Source organism: Lipophrys pholis (genome assembly GCF_963383615.2).
Source record: "Lipophrys pholis genome assembly, chromosome: 16".
Taxonomy (NCBI): domain Eukaryota; kingdom Metazoa; phylum Chordata; class Actinopteri; order Blenniiformes; family Blenniidae; genus Lipophrys; species Lipophrys pholis.
Genome location: NC_137634.1, coordinates 9,900,458 through 9,919,621, shown reverse-complemented (window position 1 = coordinate 9,919,621; position 19,164 = coordinate 9,900,458). Strand labels below are relative to the sequence as shown.

Here is a 19,164-nt window from a genome sequence, read left to right as displayed (position 1 = left end):
CCTAAACCTGCTTTAAACACACCGCCGGCCGATCAATCAAAGCGTAATCAGTGGTTTTGGTGTTATCTCTTGGCGTGTTTGATTTATGGCATAATTTAACAGCTGCTCCAGCAAAAGCAGTCAAACACACTCACAGTTGGGCACCACACCACTGGATTTTCTCTGGTTCCTTGATAAATTATGGAGTGGACTCAGCCTTTGTGTGAGAATCCCCAGATTGAAATTAAGGGCATAAGTCATGTTTGCTTTCAGTAATTCGTGCCTGCAGCAAAAGTTGTTTCAATAATGTGTCAAAGGTATAACTTTGAATAGTCAGTATTTGTGTGCAGTGTGTCGGAGAGTTTCGGTGAAGACACTGCACACACACATACACTTACACACACACACACACACACACACACACACACACACACACACACACACACACACACACACACACACACACACACACACACACACACACGCGTACGTAATGGCAATTTTTGTCCAAATTAATCTCTATTTATATCTTGAGCTTAGTTACTGTAGGACCCTGCTTTCTATATTTACTTTTTTACATGTGTGGTTTTGTACTCTGAGGGAGTCGTACCTGGCACTGCTATCTTCCTAATGAACAGCAACTGATTGATATTGTTTTTTTTCCTCTGTTTCTGAGGAGCATTATCTGTGTAGACCTCCCGTCTTAACAAAGAGAGACTTTCTCATGTGCTGCTGCTCCATGTGACAGACTCTCTTTCTATATATACAAGACAAATATCACAAATGACAGTTTGCCGTTTCACAGCTTGGCATTTTTTTTTTTTTTTTTTATCAGTTTTTTCCCTGGTTAAATCTGAAGTATGTTGTCATTTGCTAAACTGATAAGCAAATAAACAGGTGTGCTCTTATTTTTAGTTATAATTAAAGACTATTGTACTTTTAAAATGACCTAAATGTCCCTTCAGAATAAATTCAAATGTATATATATATATATATATATATATATATATGTGTCATCTATAGCACATTTATAGCATCTTTCTGTTGTTGCAACATGAAACAAACCATAAATGTTGACAAAAGGGATCAAAACATATTTCGTGTTTGCAAGATTTTATTAAATGTTTTCAGCTATACATATACATATTGTCCTATAATGCTACTGTTAAATAATATGTACTGCTACTAAAGAATAAAATGAATGAAACAAAGTAATTACATAACATTGTACTGTCAGTGCTGCAGATTTTATTTGGTTCAGAAATTTGTTTTATATACAAAATCTGTTTAAGTACTTAGTTTTTTATCACTAAACAAAAAATGTATACCTGCAATAGGATTACAACAGGCAATATCAGTGTGGTCATTTTTACACTTCATTTTCATCAAATTACTTTTATTTTTTTCGGGTATATAGTTACCCTATAATTGGTCCAGATGTCACATCATAGGTACATAAAATATATAGTAATTTTGTGAATATACATCCGATTAGAAGTGAGTGGCACCGAATAAACACCCGCCGCATCTAAGTGTGTTAGTATAGTTTTGTTTCCATCTCTAATTCAAAGCAGGACACATCCTCCACCTTTTGACTCCACAAAGTTTGGGTCGAGGTCATTGGGAAGCTTTCCGTTTTCTCCCCAGATGTTCAGCTCCCCAAACACTCCGGTCTCAACCATCTCGTCCTGCCAGGGGATCGGGACGTTGCCGGATGAAAAGTCATCGTAGAACTCTGCGTCTTTGTTGTCCAAGACGATACCTTTGATTGTGCTGAAGGCTCCCACGTCGTCAATGTCTTTGGCATAGACCATTTTAGGATCAGGGACAAACGGCGGAGGCAGCATACCTATCGACGAAGCACACAGAATGGAGGTCACCAAAAAAAAAAAACGTCCACAAGACAAACACATCTTCACACAAGAAGTGTCCTCTATTACAAAAATACATTGTGCGGTGTCTTATTTTTGTCTTTTGAAAGGATGTGGCCATCCTTCCGCCAAAACTTACAGTGAAAATGTTCATTCTTGTTATAGCTTAAAGTTGATATTTCAGATTTTAATAATATCGGGAGACCAGGATGTGACTCTCGGCTGCCTACAGGGGCAGCGTTCAGTCGGATGTCCAAAAGGTAAAATGAGGGGCGTCAAACACATTTTAGTTCAGGAGAACACATACAGCTCAATTTTATCTTAAATGGGCCCAACGGGTAAATTAGTACCGTAATTACTTTTAAACTTCAACTTTAAAGTTTTGGGGGGTTTTTGTTGCTGCTGTTGTAGCACAGAGTATACGTGATGAAAATGTCTATAGAGTATTTTCACCAATCCAAACATTTATTATAGAAAATGACAGCAATCTCGACAAAGAGTCGATTTGTGTTGTGTCGCTATCGGAAGAAATTTCTCATAAAATCAATGTTTTCTTTGATTTGTTTTTATAATTTGCTTGATGGTTTCTCGGCCGGTTTGGAGTCTCTTGCTGGCCGGTCTTGGCCCCACGGGCCTTGTGTTAGATACGCCCGGTTTACAACTTTTTTTATTAGGTATGAAGAATAGAAACAAATGATACGGACAGCAAACACTGATTAGATTTTTATTTGTTTGATGTGACTGATTCCAGCTCGGACAGGCTCTGAATTATACAAAACGCATCATCCACACACACACACACATGCACACACACTCACAGTGTAAAACCCGTAGTGAATATTTAAAGGACATTAAGCCTGATGCTAACATTTACTTCAGTTTATTTGCCCTGAGTTGCTGCTGAAAATATATATTTGTTGCATCTGTTGATGCACATTTTATTCTTTGATCACCGGATACTCTCCATACAGGCTCAAACACTTCATAGCTTTCTCTGTCAACCACCCAGATTTGCACATTAAGGCCAAGTTACTTAATGAACACGCTTTTTTTTTTTTTGCTCACGATATATCTAGAACTGCTGTAGAGGCGTAAAGCACTTTCATTGTTTCTTCATAACTGGAACTTTTAGCCACGAGCAATTTTATTGAGTTAAGAAGGAGAAATGTGAACAAAATGAGTTTGTATGGCATATCAACAGACATAAAAAGTCATATATTTGTTTTGAATGAACAGGAAATGTGTGTTACAGTTTCGGCGTTTTGTTTGTGGATACATCCGTGCGTCACCTGCTTCCAGACGGCCCCAGTTGATCTCCTTGAAGAAGGGCTGATTCTTGAGCTCCGAGCAATCGTTGTTTTTGAATCCCAGACGCTTCACCGGGTCCTTCAACATCAGGCCTTCGCAAATGTCTTTGCAATCCTTGCTGAAGGCCGGTGTGTAAGAAACGGCATCGTTTATGATCCTGCGCGCTACTTCGGTGTTCTCAACCTGAAGAGCGACCGTGACATATTGGTTGTGACGTGGCAGCTGAGAAATGACACCGAACAAAGGCAAACAGGTAAGGTAAGGTTATGTGTACAGTACCTTCTCTCCCCGGACTCTGAAGGGCCCTTTGGCAGCAATCATTTCATACAGGGTGACTCCCAGAGTGAAGTAGTCCACTGTGTAGTCATACTCCTTTTTCTCCAGCAGCTCTGGAGCCATGAAACCTGAATCACACACAGTAGACCTGAAGACATGGCTGACAAGATTGTACACAAGTTTTACACATTGATGTACAATTTAAAATCTTTTTTTTTTTTAAACTCTCATGTGTTCACTCACCAGGAGTACCAGCATATCCAGTAGTTTTGTCTTTTCCTGGCGGAAGTTCCACCGCCAGACCCAAATCAGACAGACGGACATGTCCTGAGGGAAAACAGCAGGGATTACAACAGTTGTATCTGGATACTTAACAGAAAATTGACATTTTTGTCCAGGTATCCTCTTTAAAATCAAAGGGATTCTGTGCTGTCCATTTTTTAAAGAAAAAAAAAAAAGTCCTAATTTAATGTAAATATTGTATTTTTATTCGTGCCTAGATTTTGTGAAAATATGAGAAACCGAAAGTGAAATGTGGGGGCAAAAGCCCATCTCACAGAGCTTCAGCTTTCAGATGAAATATCAGCTCATCCTGGCAGATCACGCGGCTCACCTGCATCATCCAGCAGCACGTTCTCGGGCTTCAGATCTCTGTAGACGATCCTGTGCTGATGGAGGTGCTCCAGCCCACAGACAACCTGAGCTGTATAGAAACATGCTCGCTTCTCGTTAAAACCAGGATTTTTTTCATCCACATTGTACATATGAAACCTGTGAGAGACGGCAGCACGTTATTGAGTTTTGAGGCAAATTGTTCCAAGTGAGATGTTATTTTACATTTGTGATTTTAATGACAGAAACTAGTAACTGGCGTGTCTTTACAATGCATTCAATCTGGGTTTTTTTTTTTTTGTATAATTGGTGTTTAAAAGCACCTGAGGTCTCCTCCGTTCATAATGGTCATGACCAGGCAGAGGTCCGTCTTGGTTTGGAAGGCATAAGCCAGCGTCACGATGAAGCGACTGTGAACTTTGGCGAGGATGCGCTTCTCCACAATTGCTCCCTAAAAACAAGTCAAACATAAGAACATGATTCATGGGGGGGGGGGGGGGGGGGGGGGTGATTTGAAGTATTGCTGACTGGCTTTTGTGGATTGTGGATTTTTCAACCAGATCAGGGAACTAATGAGCGAACACTGGAAACCAACATGTGCATGCTCGATCTTCAGCCTTCTGACCTGCATTGTAATGCTGCTCCCAGCAGAACTAAAGTTCATTATCCACTGATGCTTTTAGAAGCAATGGGCTTTAGCTGAGCACATTGTTTCTGCGTGGGACTCTGAGCTTCTTTGTTGGGACTTTAATAGGGTCTCAAGCTTCTTTGCATTGAGCTGTTGTTAGAGCTAAACCCCTGCACATGCTGGGAATGCCACTTGCACTAGTTCTTCTTTATTTACTACTGATTTTCAGGTTGCCATTTATTCCATCATCCCCTTGTCATGACTGATTTGGTTGATTAGAATGGTTGTGGGTGGAATTAGTTAACCTGGCGGTGCGTTACCTCGTAGCCTTTGCGTTTCTTGAGCCTCTTTTTCTCCAGCTTCTTGTTGGCGTACATTTTGCCGGTTGCTTTTGCCTGACAAGCAAACACTTCCCCAAACCCTCCTTTACCCAGGACCCTGAAGTCCATGAACCACTCCTCATCCACGGGCTGGCTCTCCAGCCACTTAAATTGAACGTAGCGCAAGAAGTACATGCTGTTCTTGAAGCCATCCAAGGCCGACTTCTCCAGGTGTTTGAGCAGCTGCTGTTCGCTCTCTTTGAACAGGTCACCACGGACGTTCTTGAAGTCTTCTTTCACTCGACTGACGGCCTTCTCCTCCAGGAATTTGCAAAAATTCTTTGACGCTGACTCATAGTATTTATTGACAATTTTTTGGGCCTTCTGCACTCTGTCCTTCTCTTGGGATGTGTTGTAGTCTCCAATGTCTTTCCACAGCTCGCCAGCATTTTTATGGTTTGCATCACTTTCCAGAAACTGCCGGAACAGGCGCATGCCGATAGGCTGTCTGACACACAGGCTTTCGAAGGCCGAGTCCACCGTTGTCTTCATGTGCTCACAATCTCTGATGTGTGGGAGTTTCAGCCTGGCGCGCATCTTCTTGTCTCGCATGGCGGCTGCCGCAGATCCATCCACGCTGCCCCGGGCAGACACATAGGCGGAGTTCGCCACAACAGTCTCCAAACCCCCGATGTCCATGGCGTCGCCTTTATCTGGCAAACACAAAACCAAATACACCTGTCAAAGTGCTGGAAAATGTTTTTCTTGAGCATACCCATAGACCTATAACCGTATTCTATCAGGATACAGATTGAACTGTGTAGTTTTATTCGTAAGTCATGCTGACACACCAGAGGAACCTTTGACTGAGCTGAACACAGTTTTCTAAATGTAGTATATCTGTATCTTATGTAATCCTGCTGTTTGTGGTCTGCTTTTACTCAAAGTCAGTTTTTTTTATGATTTTTGTCCATTTTGTTAATCTCGATATCAACGATGAATTTTGTTGCTCTGGTGCAGTAATTGAATTCACTGTTATGCAATAATTAGTTCACCTGAAATAACTCAAACATACCTTCCATATAAAGAGATACAGTCTTTTTTTGTGTGTGGTTGTATAATACCCTGGGAAGCAGTGATTAGACCGTTTGAATTGTGGCTAATGTTGTTTTTTCTCAGTTCACTGATGAGCACTGTCCCTGTCAAATAAATAAATAACCGATTGAAATGAAAATATATTTCATTTACACAAATTCTATCGTGGTCACCATTGGTTACGTGATATCAAATATTTTTTTTTTTTTAAATGCTCAAACTAAAATGTATATTTTCTATGAAGATAAACTGACCACTAAAGTAAATCTAGATATTTGATTGCACATGAGTTAAATCAGGCACAGTCACGTGTGTCAATTACTTTTTACTTCAATAACAAATTACTGATCGTTATGTTTTTAAGGTATCGTGTGCTCTCTGTCTCTCACACACATTCTCACCCTCTTTCAGTCTTCCAACCTTCCTCTCATCTGACTTTTTATTCTTTCTCTTTTGCAGTGCACTAAACTTAACCACACAGGTCTCAGTGGTGAGAAACGTATGTAAACCTTTGATTATCTGAGTTTAAATCTGTCTTTACAATATGGAGATTCTATAATGAATTATTAATTTTAACTAATAAAACACAAATCCTACTCCATGTGTTCCCTGTACAATACCCTGAGAGCTGAAGAAGCCCAGAGTGACTGTGGACGGCTTAAAGGATCACTAAAGCCTGTTAACGTCTCAGTTTACAACTTTACCATGTGCAAATCAAGAAGAATCATTGAAATCACCGCAAACCACAACGAGGGAGGAGCTATTGAAAAAATGAATTCATACATCTTAGTAGTACCTTAGGACCTATACAGAAAATATACTAAACAAATATGCTGATATGGGTTCACACAGGACATCCGGATCAAATACTGAGGTTGGAGCAGTTCTCTGAGGAAAATGGTCAGAAATGTTTTCTCCTGAAAGTCATACAGGTTTAATCTGCTTCACACATTTGGATTTATTCAAGGTTGAACCAAACTTTTGTGAGTTTAATTGTTTTCTTTTAAGGTTTGTTTATTAAACACACTAAAGTTTTTGAAGCTGTCATCACTGTGCAATTGAAAAGGGGCAAACACAGGATAAAGAAGAGATCCTAATTTCAAGATATAAACCTGACAAAGTTAAGATTAATTTGTGGTTTTCTCTATTTATTTTTTTTATTGCATGTGGCTTTACAATGCCTTGAGCTAAGCCAGCTATTACTGTTTTTACTTACGGCTTAATACTGCCGCATTAATTCGGGATGGCAACCAGACACGTGTGTCATCCACAGTATCCACTTAATCTGACCTGTTACTGAAAATAAAGTTTGAGCTCTTTCAGGCCAAAACCAGCAGCAGGTGAATTGTGAATAATGTTGGAATATGCTGCACCCTGCTGTTCAAAACATTAATGGAAGAATTTTATTTATTCATTTATTTTTCATTTCAGATGCTTTGGATGGGGGTTGCGTGCACAATGATGCACTTGCATGTGCACACACTCACGCAAGGAGGAGGATTTGGGCAGATGCGGTACTGGGAATTGGGCATTAGCTCCAATTCGACCGCCCAAGCTTGTTTACTTCCTCAGCCTTCTGAGGTACTACAAACTGCAGAAGAAAATACCCACCAAGCCTCAACAATGATGCATTCACAGTTTGAAACTTTAGATGCATAATTCACTTATTCTAGTATTACTGACCTTTGTGCAAATAGTTAGTAGACAATGAAAATCTCACCTAAAGTGACCACTGGACTTGTGTGAAGTATATTTGATGTGCAAAAAGCTACTCTGTGCTGACCTGGTATATGTGGTACAGGAAGCGATACTGCTGGCTGCTTGCGATCCTGACTTTACTCAATCCAATTAACACTGACTGTTGATACCAGAGCTTAACATGCAGGTAATCGACCTCCTTGTTAATTAACCTACATCTTTAGACTTGCTTTTAAATGTGTTTAAACAAATGGCACACTGAAGTGGAGCAAGTTAATCATCTCAAAGAGACTTTTAAAAGAAACTGCAAACGTGATAAACTGGACCCAAAAGGGAAAGAAGCACTGGGGGATGTCAGGATTTTGTTTAATGAGGCTTCTGATTAAATATTTATGACATATGAAAATATTTCATCAGATATTGATAGAGAGGTAGTCAATACTTTATAAAATGCACAGTAGAGCTAATCAGAATGTTTAGGACCATTGTTAAATATATCAAGATCGTTTTAAAAAGACGAAAAGCAGCACTTACCAAACTTTTCTTCTGTTGCAGAGCGTCAAATCAAGAGCTACAGTAAATAAATGAATTCCCACAGGATTGCACCCACCCTATGACCTTCCCTCTTATTTACAAATGTTTCTTCCATCAACCAGACACCTCGGTGCAGTGAGTGTCTTTAGCAGGCTTACTCTCCACTTCTGGTCCTACGACGTGGTGTGTTGTGGGTTCACGTTGTGGTTCTCTTTGTACCTGAAATCCTACTTGCCAGTTCATTAGCTGGGGAGGATTAGACCCTGACATTACTGGACTGTGCAACTTGGCAGAAGCTATTAGTGTACCTCAGCAGCAGCAGCAGTGATTACTAATGAGCAGGTACCAACTCATCATTCAAGTAGTCACAGCTGAAATCACACTGATGGTCGAGGGTAGGGAAAACTGTTATTGCCATCAAAAGACACTCTCAATAATAAGATTTCTCTGTTCTATTACAGGTTATCCAAACTTTGACTCATACGGCATATCTCTGAACATGACACTGTGACACAAAATACTTTGACAGCTCTCAATGCAATAAAAACGTAACCATGTAAAAATACGCATAAGTTCAAGTGAATGCATTTTTGGATGTGGAGAACTGGCTTTATAATGAATCATTCTTTGAATGAACTAAGCAATTCTGCATGTAATTCTTTAAAAGAGACTGCGCAAAAGTTATGTCTCATTTAAGCCTGTTCAAGCCCATTTCCTGTCTTTGCATCAAGCTGAAGCTGTTTTAAAGACCCTGAGCGCCAATCCAATTTAAAAAGGGGTAGAGGTGAAGCAGATTTTACTTTCAAGTCTAATCCAGCTCAGTCACAAAGAACAAACCCACCCACCCAGACAAGATTGTTAACCATACCTGCATGAACCTGACCAATGAGCTCCCACGTGTGACGTCAAAGGCGAGCTGCAGAGATAGTGTGAATCCATTTTTAATCTTCTGCAAATACATCTGTGTCCTCTATTTTCCAGGGTTGTTGAAAATTGTAAACCATTTCACAGCTGCAGTTTCCTCATGCTCTCACAGCAATACTGTATTAAGACGGGAAAGTCATCGTTGTATTTTATTGATTTTTTCAGGTTAGTGTTGAATCATTTCCTATTTAATTATCTGATTGTAAATAAAAACAAAACAACCTTCAGTCACGTTTGCTCACAAAATAGAGATTTTGAAATGTCTGGAATCGTGGCAGGTGAGCTGCAAGGGCTCATCAGCTGAAAAACAGCAGAGACTCACTGTAATCTATAATTGAGTACATTGGCCTGCCCTGGTAACCCAGTATTACCCTGAACTCACGTCTTCCAACTGTAAAGTTGTGATGTGTGTCAGATTAAGGACTCTCTTAATAACTAACCTGTGCTTATTGTGGCTTGTCATACCCGAGCTTCAGAAACTTTAATGATGATTTACTGGCTGCGTGTGAACATCCCAAATCAATTAGAGCAAATCTGTTAAGTGCAGACATTTAACCTGTGTAATGAAAGTGTAATACATGTGTAATTACTGTGTGGCTGCGCTGAGAAAGCCAAACCATTCGATTTGAGAGTTTAGGATAGTATGAATTATAGTTTGAAACATAGTTTGAAAATAATTGAATCATTATTTTATCATTGTATTACACTGCAGATTACAATGAAATTAACTTGTTTATTCAAATTAAAGAGTTGGTTGAATTATAAATGTAGTAGTAGCAATTATGATAATCAGTTTCATTATTATTTGTAGTATTAATATTGTGTGAAACAGTAATGCAATGATCTATCCCAATACTTCCAATAGATTCCCTGCCAATAGATCTGTACGTCAAGGCTGTCCAATTTCTCCTTTTTTATTTCTAATTGTTGTAGAGCTACAAACTTTCAAGATAGATAGACCAACATACATGGTCTATCTATTTTTCACAGAGAAATTAGAATTACTCAACTTGCAGATGACACAGTTCTGTTTCCACAAGATGAATCTCAAATTGAACCATTTTTAAAATTGATTGAAGAGTTTTCGAAAGCTTCAGGGTTTACATCTTAATTTAAAAAAGTGTGAAATTCTTAGTTTATTTGATACAGATGATGAATACATATGCAACATTCCAGTTAAGAAAAATGTTAAGTATTGGGGTATGTGTCTAAGGATATGTCATCCAGACAACAGTTTAACTTTCTTTCAAGATTAAAAAAAACTAATAATATTATGAATATATGGCTTCAACATGACTTGACTATTTTTGGTAGAATCCTGTTAACCAAAGCTGAAGGCATCTCTAGACTTGTTTACCCCGCCCTGTCATTGTATGTTCATGACTCCACAGCTAAAGAAATGAACAGTGTACTAACTAGCTTGGTTATTACCGTACAAATTTTGTATTATCAATAAAATTAGGCAAGTACATATTAATGTTTTGCACAACATATACAAAACAAATGTATTTTTCTTTCAATTATTTGAAATTGAAATTTTTTTTTACCTTTTGTAAAAGCGAAAATTAATCATTAAGTTATTTTTTTTTTTTTACTGTTCTTTTTCAACTACCTTATGAACTAAAGTTGAGAACTGCATACTGTGTAAAACTAAAAATTATGTTCAAATTGTTTGTAAAAGTGTAATTGCATATAATAAGTACAAAACTAAAGACATTGAATTTATAGTTGATTTAATAATTCAAATTGGAAAATTTCACAATCACAAATGGAGATTAGCAAAGGTAAACCCAAATTTTGTTAAGTTTTATATTGAATTTAAAGAACACTAAGTAACACGAACACAAAAAAACCCCAATAAAACTATTGAGTTGTTTATAGGACTATTCCAAAAAGCATAATGAGGCCCTCTGCTTCCCTAGTCCTTTTTATATATATTTTTAAAATTAGAATATTCTTTAAAAATAAAAAAAACCGCCATCCTTATTTGTATTTGTTATAGTTACAATCTTTATAAGTTCATACCATAGAGCTTGAAATTATATGAATGTATTATTTGTGAGCGCCGTCTGTTAAAGTTGTTTGTTTTCTGTTGGGTTTGGCGTTTGTTTGCACTGTTTGGCTGTTCCACCATTTGTGCAATAAAGTTATAAAAAAAAGAAAGGAAAGGAAACCTCGTGTCTGACATGAGACGTTCAGGGAACAAGCACAGTGTACGTTTAAAATTAATCTGTTATCAAACAAAACAAAGTACTATTGGGGACAACTAATTGTAACCCTCAGTTCATCCAAGAATAATGTTTAAATTCTATGTGTACATTTTTAATGCTTTGTTGTTTCGAATTTCATTATTTCAGAAAAAAGAATCTTCCACCTTTTGTCCGTATAAAATTGATGCCGCAGTTTACGAAGAGTCCTTGAAATGCTCACATGTCCGCTCGCCTCTACACCTAAACGGCTGAGCGTGCCGGGGACAGTACAGTAGCGCCTGTGTGCGGGGGAAGACGTGGCAGCCAGAGCTAAAAACCCGCAGCTATGGAGGCTAGCAGGGACCGGCAGCGGGTCTGACATCCGTCCTCCAGCCGCGGGGCCGAGATGGACTTCGTGCTGAGCGGAGCCGCGGCGTGCGGAGCGTGTCTGTTCACCAACCCGCTGGAGGTCGTCAAGACGCGCATGCAGCTGCAGGGAGAGCTGAAGAGTCGAGGCTCCTACCAGATTTACTACCGCAACGTCTTCCACGCTTTCTACACCATCGGTAAGGTGGACGGACTGGCGGGGCTGCAGAAGGGACTCGTCCCCGGGTTGTTCTACCAGTTCTTTATGAATGGAGTCCGGCTGGGCTCTTACGCCGTCATCGAGTCCTCTGGTTACATCCACACCAATGGAAGGGTCAGCGCGGTCAAAACCACCATGGCAGGGGCCGTGGCTGGAGTGGTGGGAGCCGTGATGGGGAGTCCCATATACCTGGTCAGTGGCTGGCTTTATTTCATCCTGAAGTCGTACATTCTTTGTTAGGTGAAGGTGATGAGATGAACTCAGTCTTGTTGACTCCACTGACAGGTGAAGACTCACCTGCAGAGTCAGTCTACCTCAACTATTGCTGTCGGCCATCAGCATCAACATCAGGTAACAATGACCCCTCACTCTGGGAGTGAACGTGTGAGTGGAAAGCATCAGCAGTTTTTCTGATGTGTGCTCCTCCTCCTCCTCCTCTTCCTGACAGGGGATGATCCATGCTCTGGGAGCCATCTACAGGCAGCACGGCATTCTGGGACTGTGGAGGGGCTCCAGTGCTGCTGTACCCAGGGTCAGCGTGGGGTCGGCCGCTCAGCTCTCCACCTTCTCCTCCTCCAAGGAGCTCGTCCTCGACCTCCAGGTTAGAAAGTGGTCTTAACACCAAAGTCATCTAAATCCAGTGCAGTGTGGCGGGAGAAGGCCCTTCGTGGGGGTTCGCTGTGCGCATGTTTTCCACATGACTGCACTGTTCAAGAATAAACATCCGTCTGCCCGGCCATACCGTTTAACTCACAGAGGCGCTGCACTGCGTTGAGTGGCAGAAACAGAATCGGCTAGAATTTCCTTACGGCAAGCATAAGTTATAGGGCTGCTTCCCTCCATAAGATCTGTTTTTATGTGATGTTCATAATTAATTTAGTTGCAGGATTTTAAACATCTTAGAGCCAAAGGGGCACAAAAATGTATGCAGTTCATTTACCAATAAACAAATGCATAAATGATGGGCAGAGTCTTACATCTGCAAAATAAAACATAGGAAAACTGCTACAGGATAAAATTTTCATGAAGTAATCAGCAGGATGGGGGGTGAATACTGTCATTAGTCACAGCTCCAAACTCCTGAAAACATTTGAGTAGAGATCATTTGTAGTCAATAGCTGTTTACACTTTTGGAAAGCAGTCATTGTGGTACTGACAAAGCAGTCTGCATTGCTCTCTGGAATAGAAACTTGACACCTTTCATTGGCCCCCTGGCTGAAGCTATGAAGCTTACATAACTGTTGGGTTGAGTTTAGGGGTTGTACGTTGCTGATAAAGCTCTAGTTAAAAACAGCTTCCTCTTACCAAGAAAGCCTCATAAACATACAGTAACAGTTGATATTGTTGTCACAGTGTTCTGATTCCTGATGTTTTGTGTTCCTGTTTGAGTTCCCTCGGGCCTCGTGAGACGAAACGTTTTCAATGTTATTCTGTGTATATGGGATGAATTGTTCAGTTCTGTCTAGATCGGTGCCAAATAACTCAACAAAAATATTGGAGTATTTTCACACCAAATCTCCATTTCCCATCTCAAGTAACAGCATTAAATATCTGATTGCTCATCCTGCACAAGGGGAGTTATTTTTTTCCTCGCCATGTTCTATAATACTTCCATCCAACTCAGAGTCGATGCAGCCCATCCCAGATAATGATTTGTGAAGAGAGCGTACGTAATGGACAGTTCGTCAGTACGTCTGCGGAGGTGAACCCGTTTCTCTTCTGCACGACCAGTTTAATTTGGAGCACACTCCCTCTCTCCATGTCGCATACTGATCCAGCTTTGCCCCAAGCATAATGTGCTTTATTAGTCCGGGGTTGAGTTGGTAACAACTCTCAAAAGTAAGAAGGGTGGAGCAGCTTCGACATTTTTTCAGTTCCAGGTTTGGGGCTCTGCTGTGTGTTCATCAAAGAAAAACATGTGTATTTAGTGGAATGTGTCTCCAAAGTGACTACAGGAGTGACTGTTTCTCTGTATTTGCTCTTTGGGGGTTTACTCCATCCCACCCCCACTCTAATGGAGGTATAATTCCCTTGTTCTCTTAAAACATCCCTCTATAAACAAAGAATCTACTGCAGGCCAATCTCTACACATGAAATAATTGCTTTCATAACCTTTTGAAACCACAAGCTGCTGCTGACCTTGACCCAATACTTTTCACGTTCCACTTCTCAATTTAATTATCATGTCAGTGCACATCCATACGTGGACACTCAGTGTGGTGTTCTCCTTCCTAGGTGTTCCCGCAGGACAGCTGGCTGGTGCCCCTGACGGCCGGCATGTTCAGCAGCGTGGTCGTGGTGCTTTGTATGACGCCTTTCGACGTGGTGAGCACGCGGCTCTACAACCAACCAGTGGACCACCTCGGCAAGGTGAGGACACCGCGGTAGGCCGAAGGTCTGTCTCCGGGAGACTCGGTACATCAAACGCGTTGTCTCATACGTGGCTGGCTTTTCACTATTATTCTGAGGTTGCGGAAGTAAAACTCAATACCAACTCAAGCTTAGTAATGTTTAATATGTGTCGTCTCAAACCAAACCGCTACCCAAGATATGATTTGTTGGTGGGATGGTCTGTCAACTCTGATATATTTTCTCAGCAGGTGGGGATAAAATTGATCTGCTTATCGCTGTGATTAAAGCCACGTCACACACTGAACAAAACGCATCAAATAATTATATCTTAAAACAAATCTGCAGGTGTGTTATACAGAGGGTTTTCCTAATGCCTCTTCTCAATAGCTTATCTTGTAATTTGGTCTTCATTACATATAGATCCTGTTCAGCTGTTTAAAAAAAAAAAATCTCTTCGTGGAAAATATAGCTTAAATGTATTATTCCTTTATTTAAAAATGACAGGAATGATGACATACTGTATTCCTAGAAAAAATGGAATTCGGCATCATCCAGCTTGTTCTGGTCGCAGTAATAAGACTGGATCAAATCTAAATATACAGTTAATTGGCTTTTCGCTGTTGAAAACTCCAACCGCTTGATCCAGTCATTTGTCGTACAGATTCACTTCAACTTTAGCTTTGTTCCAAGAAAATCCTCCTTTTCTCTGCAGAGCCTTAATATAATATATAATAGTTACAGTCCAGTTACATGCGGTGCTGCAGAAAATGCACAGAAAGAGAGTTTTAAATACACAAAGATCATCGAGCTGGGAGCTGGAGAGAGCATCTGTTCAGCTCGGCAAGAAACTAAAAGACAATGTTTTATCTTATAGGGGCAGCTTTACAAAGGATTCACTGACTGCTTTTCTAAGACTCTGAAGAAGGAGGGCTTGACGGGACTCTACAAAGGCTTGGGAGCCTCTTACTTCCGACTCGGTCCACACACCATCCTGTCTTTGTTCTTCTGGGATGAGCTGCGCAAATTCTACCGGCCGTTCAGATAACACCAGGGACCAGACTCACGGGAAATGGGTGACTCATTAAGTTTTGAGCGCATGGGTTATATGAGTCCTCGGTTAATGAGTCCACGGTTGCGAGGTGAGGAAGACACTGAGCATCGTCGATGTTGAAAGGAAAGAAGGGAGGGAACATTTTACACTCCAAGAAAGAAAACGCAGGGCAGTCAAAAACTCCATTCAGACCTTTGATCAAGCTCAAGCGCTTGAATTTGTCGCGATAACGTACAGTGTGCTGTCACAGAACTACGCCAAACATTCGCTGTTTAGAGTGCTCGCACTCTTTGTTCATGTCATTCCATATCATTTAAAATGATCTGTACTGCGTCGCCTGAAGAAAGCACCAAGTTTGACTTTTCAGTTCCAAACATTGAACTAAAGCCCCATCCTGTCAGACAGACGTTCATGAAAGACGGGACCACAAACAAACTTCTTACGACAGCCGTCTTCCTCCAGGTGGAGCGGCAGAGAACAATATAAGTATAATTTTTAACAGATCACGAGTCGGCACACACACCAATAAGTCGGTGTGTGTAAAATGAATATGAATTGGATGAATTGTTATAGACTTAAGTTTTCTAGGTACAAACAAGCCAAACTGGTTATAAAGAAGCTTGTGAAGTTTCTACTTGAGTGTTTACAGCAGAGAGGGAAATGTCTAGATGAGACATTTTGTTGGCCTTGAATGAAAAGTAAGCATACAAAGCTTTTTAGGAGAACCCTCCAAAATAGAATGTGGAAGTTTTACAGGAATGTGGGAAACCGTCCCACTGCATTCGTTTTGTATGTTCGTTGTGTTGGCCGGTGTTTTGTCAATTTTAAGAAAAAAGGGTCGAATGAGGTCATAAACACCGAAATAGGAAGTATAACTTTTTCACACATCCAAGTGGGGACGTGTTAACGTAGTTTTTTCTTGTCATGGTCATTTTTTTAGTTACAATAGTAACATACTGCAGCAGAACACAAAAACTGTACCACCTCCATCACAGTTTGCTGCACAGTGTCGTATTTAACAAATACAAACACTTTATTCTAATCAGAGACTCTAATGTCATGGTCGTTACAGTGAACCCAAATAATTCATGTTGGAAGTAGAGTGAATGGGTGTGCTATAAAAGATGAAACTATGTTTTCAGCAGCAAGTGGAGTAAAAAACATTAAGACAACAGTCTGAAACACCTGACTTAGTGCTCTCCTACCTCTGGCCGGTTAAAGAAGTAAAAGATGTTAGAAAGTAATGTGAATACCTTTTAATGTGAAGTGACCAGATTAGATTACAAGTGTATTTCTGTTAATTCATTGAATGTTATTCCAACAAAAAAAATATCTGTTTTCAATTTTTGTATTATTATGAGGCAATATATGAAAGTAAGGAACACAAATTGAGTATTTAGTTTGGATGGGGGTGTCAGCAGAGACCCCTGCACCGCGACTCGGCACTTTAAGAGCAACATTCTACTTTTAATGTTACGTTCACCATCTGATGAATTCATCCACCGCCTTATCACGGTCCCCTGTTTGAATAGAAGAGTGAAAACTCTACAATGAAATCAGCTTGAGTTTAAACTTCATGCGTGGTTGTCGAGAGGCGCTTTGTGCTCGTGCAGCGACACCGTTTCCTCTTGTTTTTGATTACTCGGCAGTTTCGAAGCACAATGTGCTCTCTGGCTGACCTTTACTCAGGGTCACACCAGCATCTTCACACTTTCATTCATCTGTGGCAGCAACCTGCAAAGGCTTGCTTTTTTACATTGTGAAACACCCTTTTCTTTATCCTAAATGATAATAAGTCCTCTAGGCTGTTGAGGTTGCTCCAATGCAATGTTCAAAAATCCCTTCTGATCTGCTTTTATGACATTTCAACGCGTCCAATGAAATAATACATCGTGTTGCAACAATTTGCCGCTGATTATTAATCACATTTCAGTGGGTTGTTGTGGCCTTTGAGAAATAAGAAGACTTTTTGATGAGTGTCCTGTGTAAAAACTACTTTAAGTCGTAAAGAAGAAGCAGGTGAATAGACAATACTGCTTAACGTTATTGAGTCTATTAAAGGGAAAGTAAAACGAGAGGAGTTGCTCCCTGTGACTCCGACTCACTATGAAGCCAAAAGCCTGATCGTTAAAATAGAAATATTTTGGACTCTAATGTAAAATTACTTTCTCACCTTGGTGCTTTCTTCATGAAGTGCAGGATTTAATAAGATGTCATGAACTTGTGTGTGACAGCACACTGCTGGTGTCTTGAAACCTACGATTAAAATGTACTGTAGCTCTAAGAATGTATATCGGTCCATTTCACTCCCGCAACACTCAGAAGGAGAATAATGTTACTTGAGTATATTTTATTTTGAAAAGTTTTGGCCTCTGGCATCCTGAAGAGGCTATAAATAGAATATACCAACCGAATCAGGTTCTCATTTTTAATCTTTCTAATGAAATCAGGTTTCCGGTTGTAATTGTGTTCAGTTTTACTAGAAACACTGTATGTGAATACTCAATGATCTTTTTCATTTAAGTTAACTTAGTTTGGATTTTGTTGAGTCAGTTTAGTCTAATAGTTTCTTACACTGGCAGACATGTTGTAATGTAGTAGTCCTCCCTGGTACGTACGAGACAGTGAAAATCTTCGAGAGGACATTTGAAATGACTTCCGCTATGCAGACATTGTGCCATATTTTGCTCTTGACTCGTTTCATACTGTTACTGTTCACTACTGAAGGCTGCCTTTTTAATCACAGAGCCATGTGAAACCTGTTCAAACTGAAAAGTTACTGATGACTTGGGCCTCGTTCACACTGCAGGGAAATGCCACCCAGTTCTGATTTATTTTAAATTTGTTCCCTCACAAGTGACCCGTGGCCAACCTGGCCGAGGTGGCGTTTAAAATGTAATGTGAATGATCGCGCAAAAATATCGGAATTGAGCATCAAGACCTGCAGCGTGAACGTGGCCACAGGGTCACAAGATCATGAATCATGGAGGAAAAGGTCAGGAGTGGTGATGATGAAGATGATGATGACAGTCGATTCTTGATGAAACCGACTTTCGTAAAAATATTAGTCTTTTGGTTTGGAACCACGCACCCCGGTGACAGTTCTGTGTGGAGCAATAATAGTGAATGTTACGTGCAGAACATCTTGACTGTTTCAACATGCATGCCCTGTAATGGATTATGAAGACGTGCGCCTTGGACATGAAGGGAAAAGAAACCATTAAATGTGTTACTGACACTCATTGTGTTTGTCACTTGTATATTTATTTTAATTAAATGATACTTAACTTGAAGTTTGTCCAGTGGAGCTGTGATGTCAAATCACTCGTTTTCAAGGTTTTTATGGTCAGAAGTTAACCTAACTATATCGCAAGTGTGTCTTTTTTTTTTTTTTTTTTTGGAGATGGATCATTTAACACTGAATGATTTAACTAGTACTCCCTTTATAACCACAAATATTGTAATAATGGACAATAACATAGGAATTCTGGGCTTTTTCAATGTGGCCTGTAATGTAATAACGCCCCAATAGTGTAATAGAATATTTGATAATGTGATGAGCGCCCAAAAAGAAAGCTGCTAAAGGTTTTGTGGTTTCCCGAGCGAAGAGAAGAATCTTCCTGAACAAGCCAGATTAACAGGTGGAGTTACTGAGTAACACTTTGTCCATGGCAACTGGAAATATTTGGAGCTCAGTTGACAGAAAAGGTTCTTAAGAGATTCTTAATTCAAGCATTCAGC

The 19,164-nt window shown here is 40.1% G+C and overlaps 2 protein-coding genes across 2 annotated transcripts; one reads left to right on the top strand and one right to left on the bottom strand.

Annotated features, from left to right (window-relative positions):
- Window positions 1-1,078: 1,078 nt before the first annotated feature.
- Window positions 1,079-8,705, bottom strand: grk1b (G protein-coupled receptor kinase 1 b). The gene is made up of 8 exons (XM_080483876.1): window positions 8,322-8,705; window positions 4,995-5,707; window positions 4,370-4,497; window positions 4,048-4,205; window positions 3,678-3,761; window positions 3,438-3,562; window positions 3,140-3,341; window positions 1,079-1,828 (listed from the first exon to the last, which is right to left on the bottom strand). The coding sequence occupies exons 2-8, from the start codon at window positions 5,691-5,693 to the stop codon at window positions 1,545-1,547; spliced, it is 1,680 nt and encodes a 559-aa protein (XP_080340002.1). The 5' UTR covers window positions 5,694-5,707; window positions 8,322-8,705; the 3' UTR covers window positions 1,079-1,544.
- A 2,986-nt stretch (window positions 8,706-11,691) lies between these two features.
- slc25a35 (solute carrier family 25 member 35) lies at window positions 11,692-18,664 on the top strand. Its single transcript, XM_080483877.1, has 5 exons — window positions 11,692-12,212; window positions 12,306-12,371; window positions 12,469-12,621; window positions 14,256-14,390; window positions 15,247-18,664. The coding sequence occupies exons 1-5, from the start codon at window positions 11,841-11,843 to the stop codon at window positions 15,415-15,417; spliced, it is 897 nt and encodes a 298-aa protein (XP_080340003.1). The 5' UTR covers window positions 11,692-11,840; the 3' UTR covers window positions 15,418-18,664.
- Window positions 18,665-19,164: the final 500 nt, after the last annotated feature.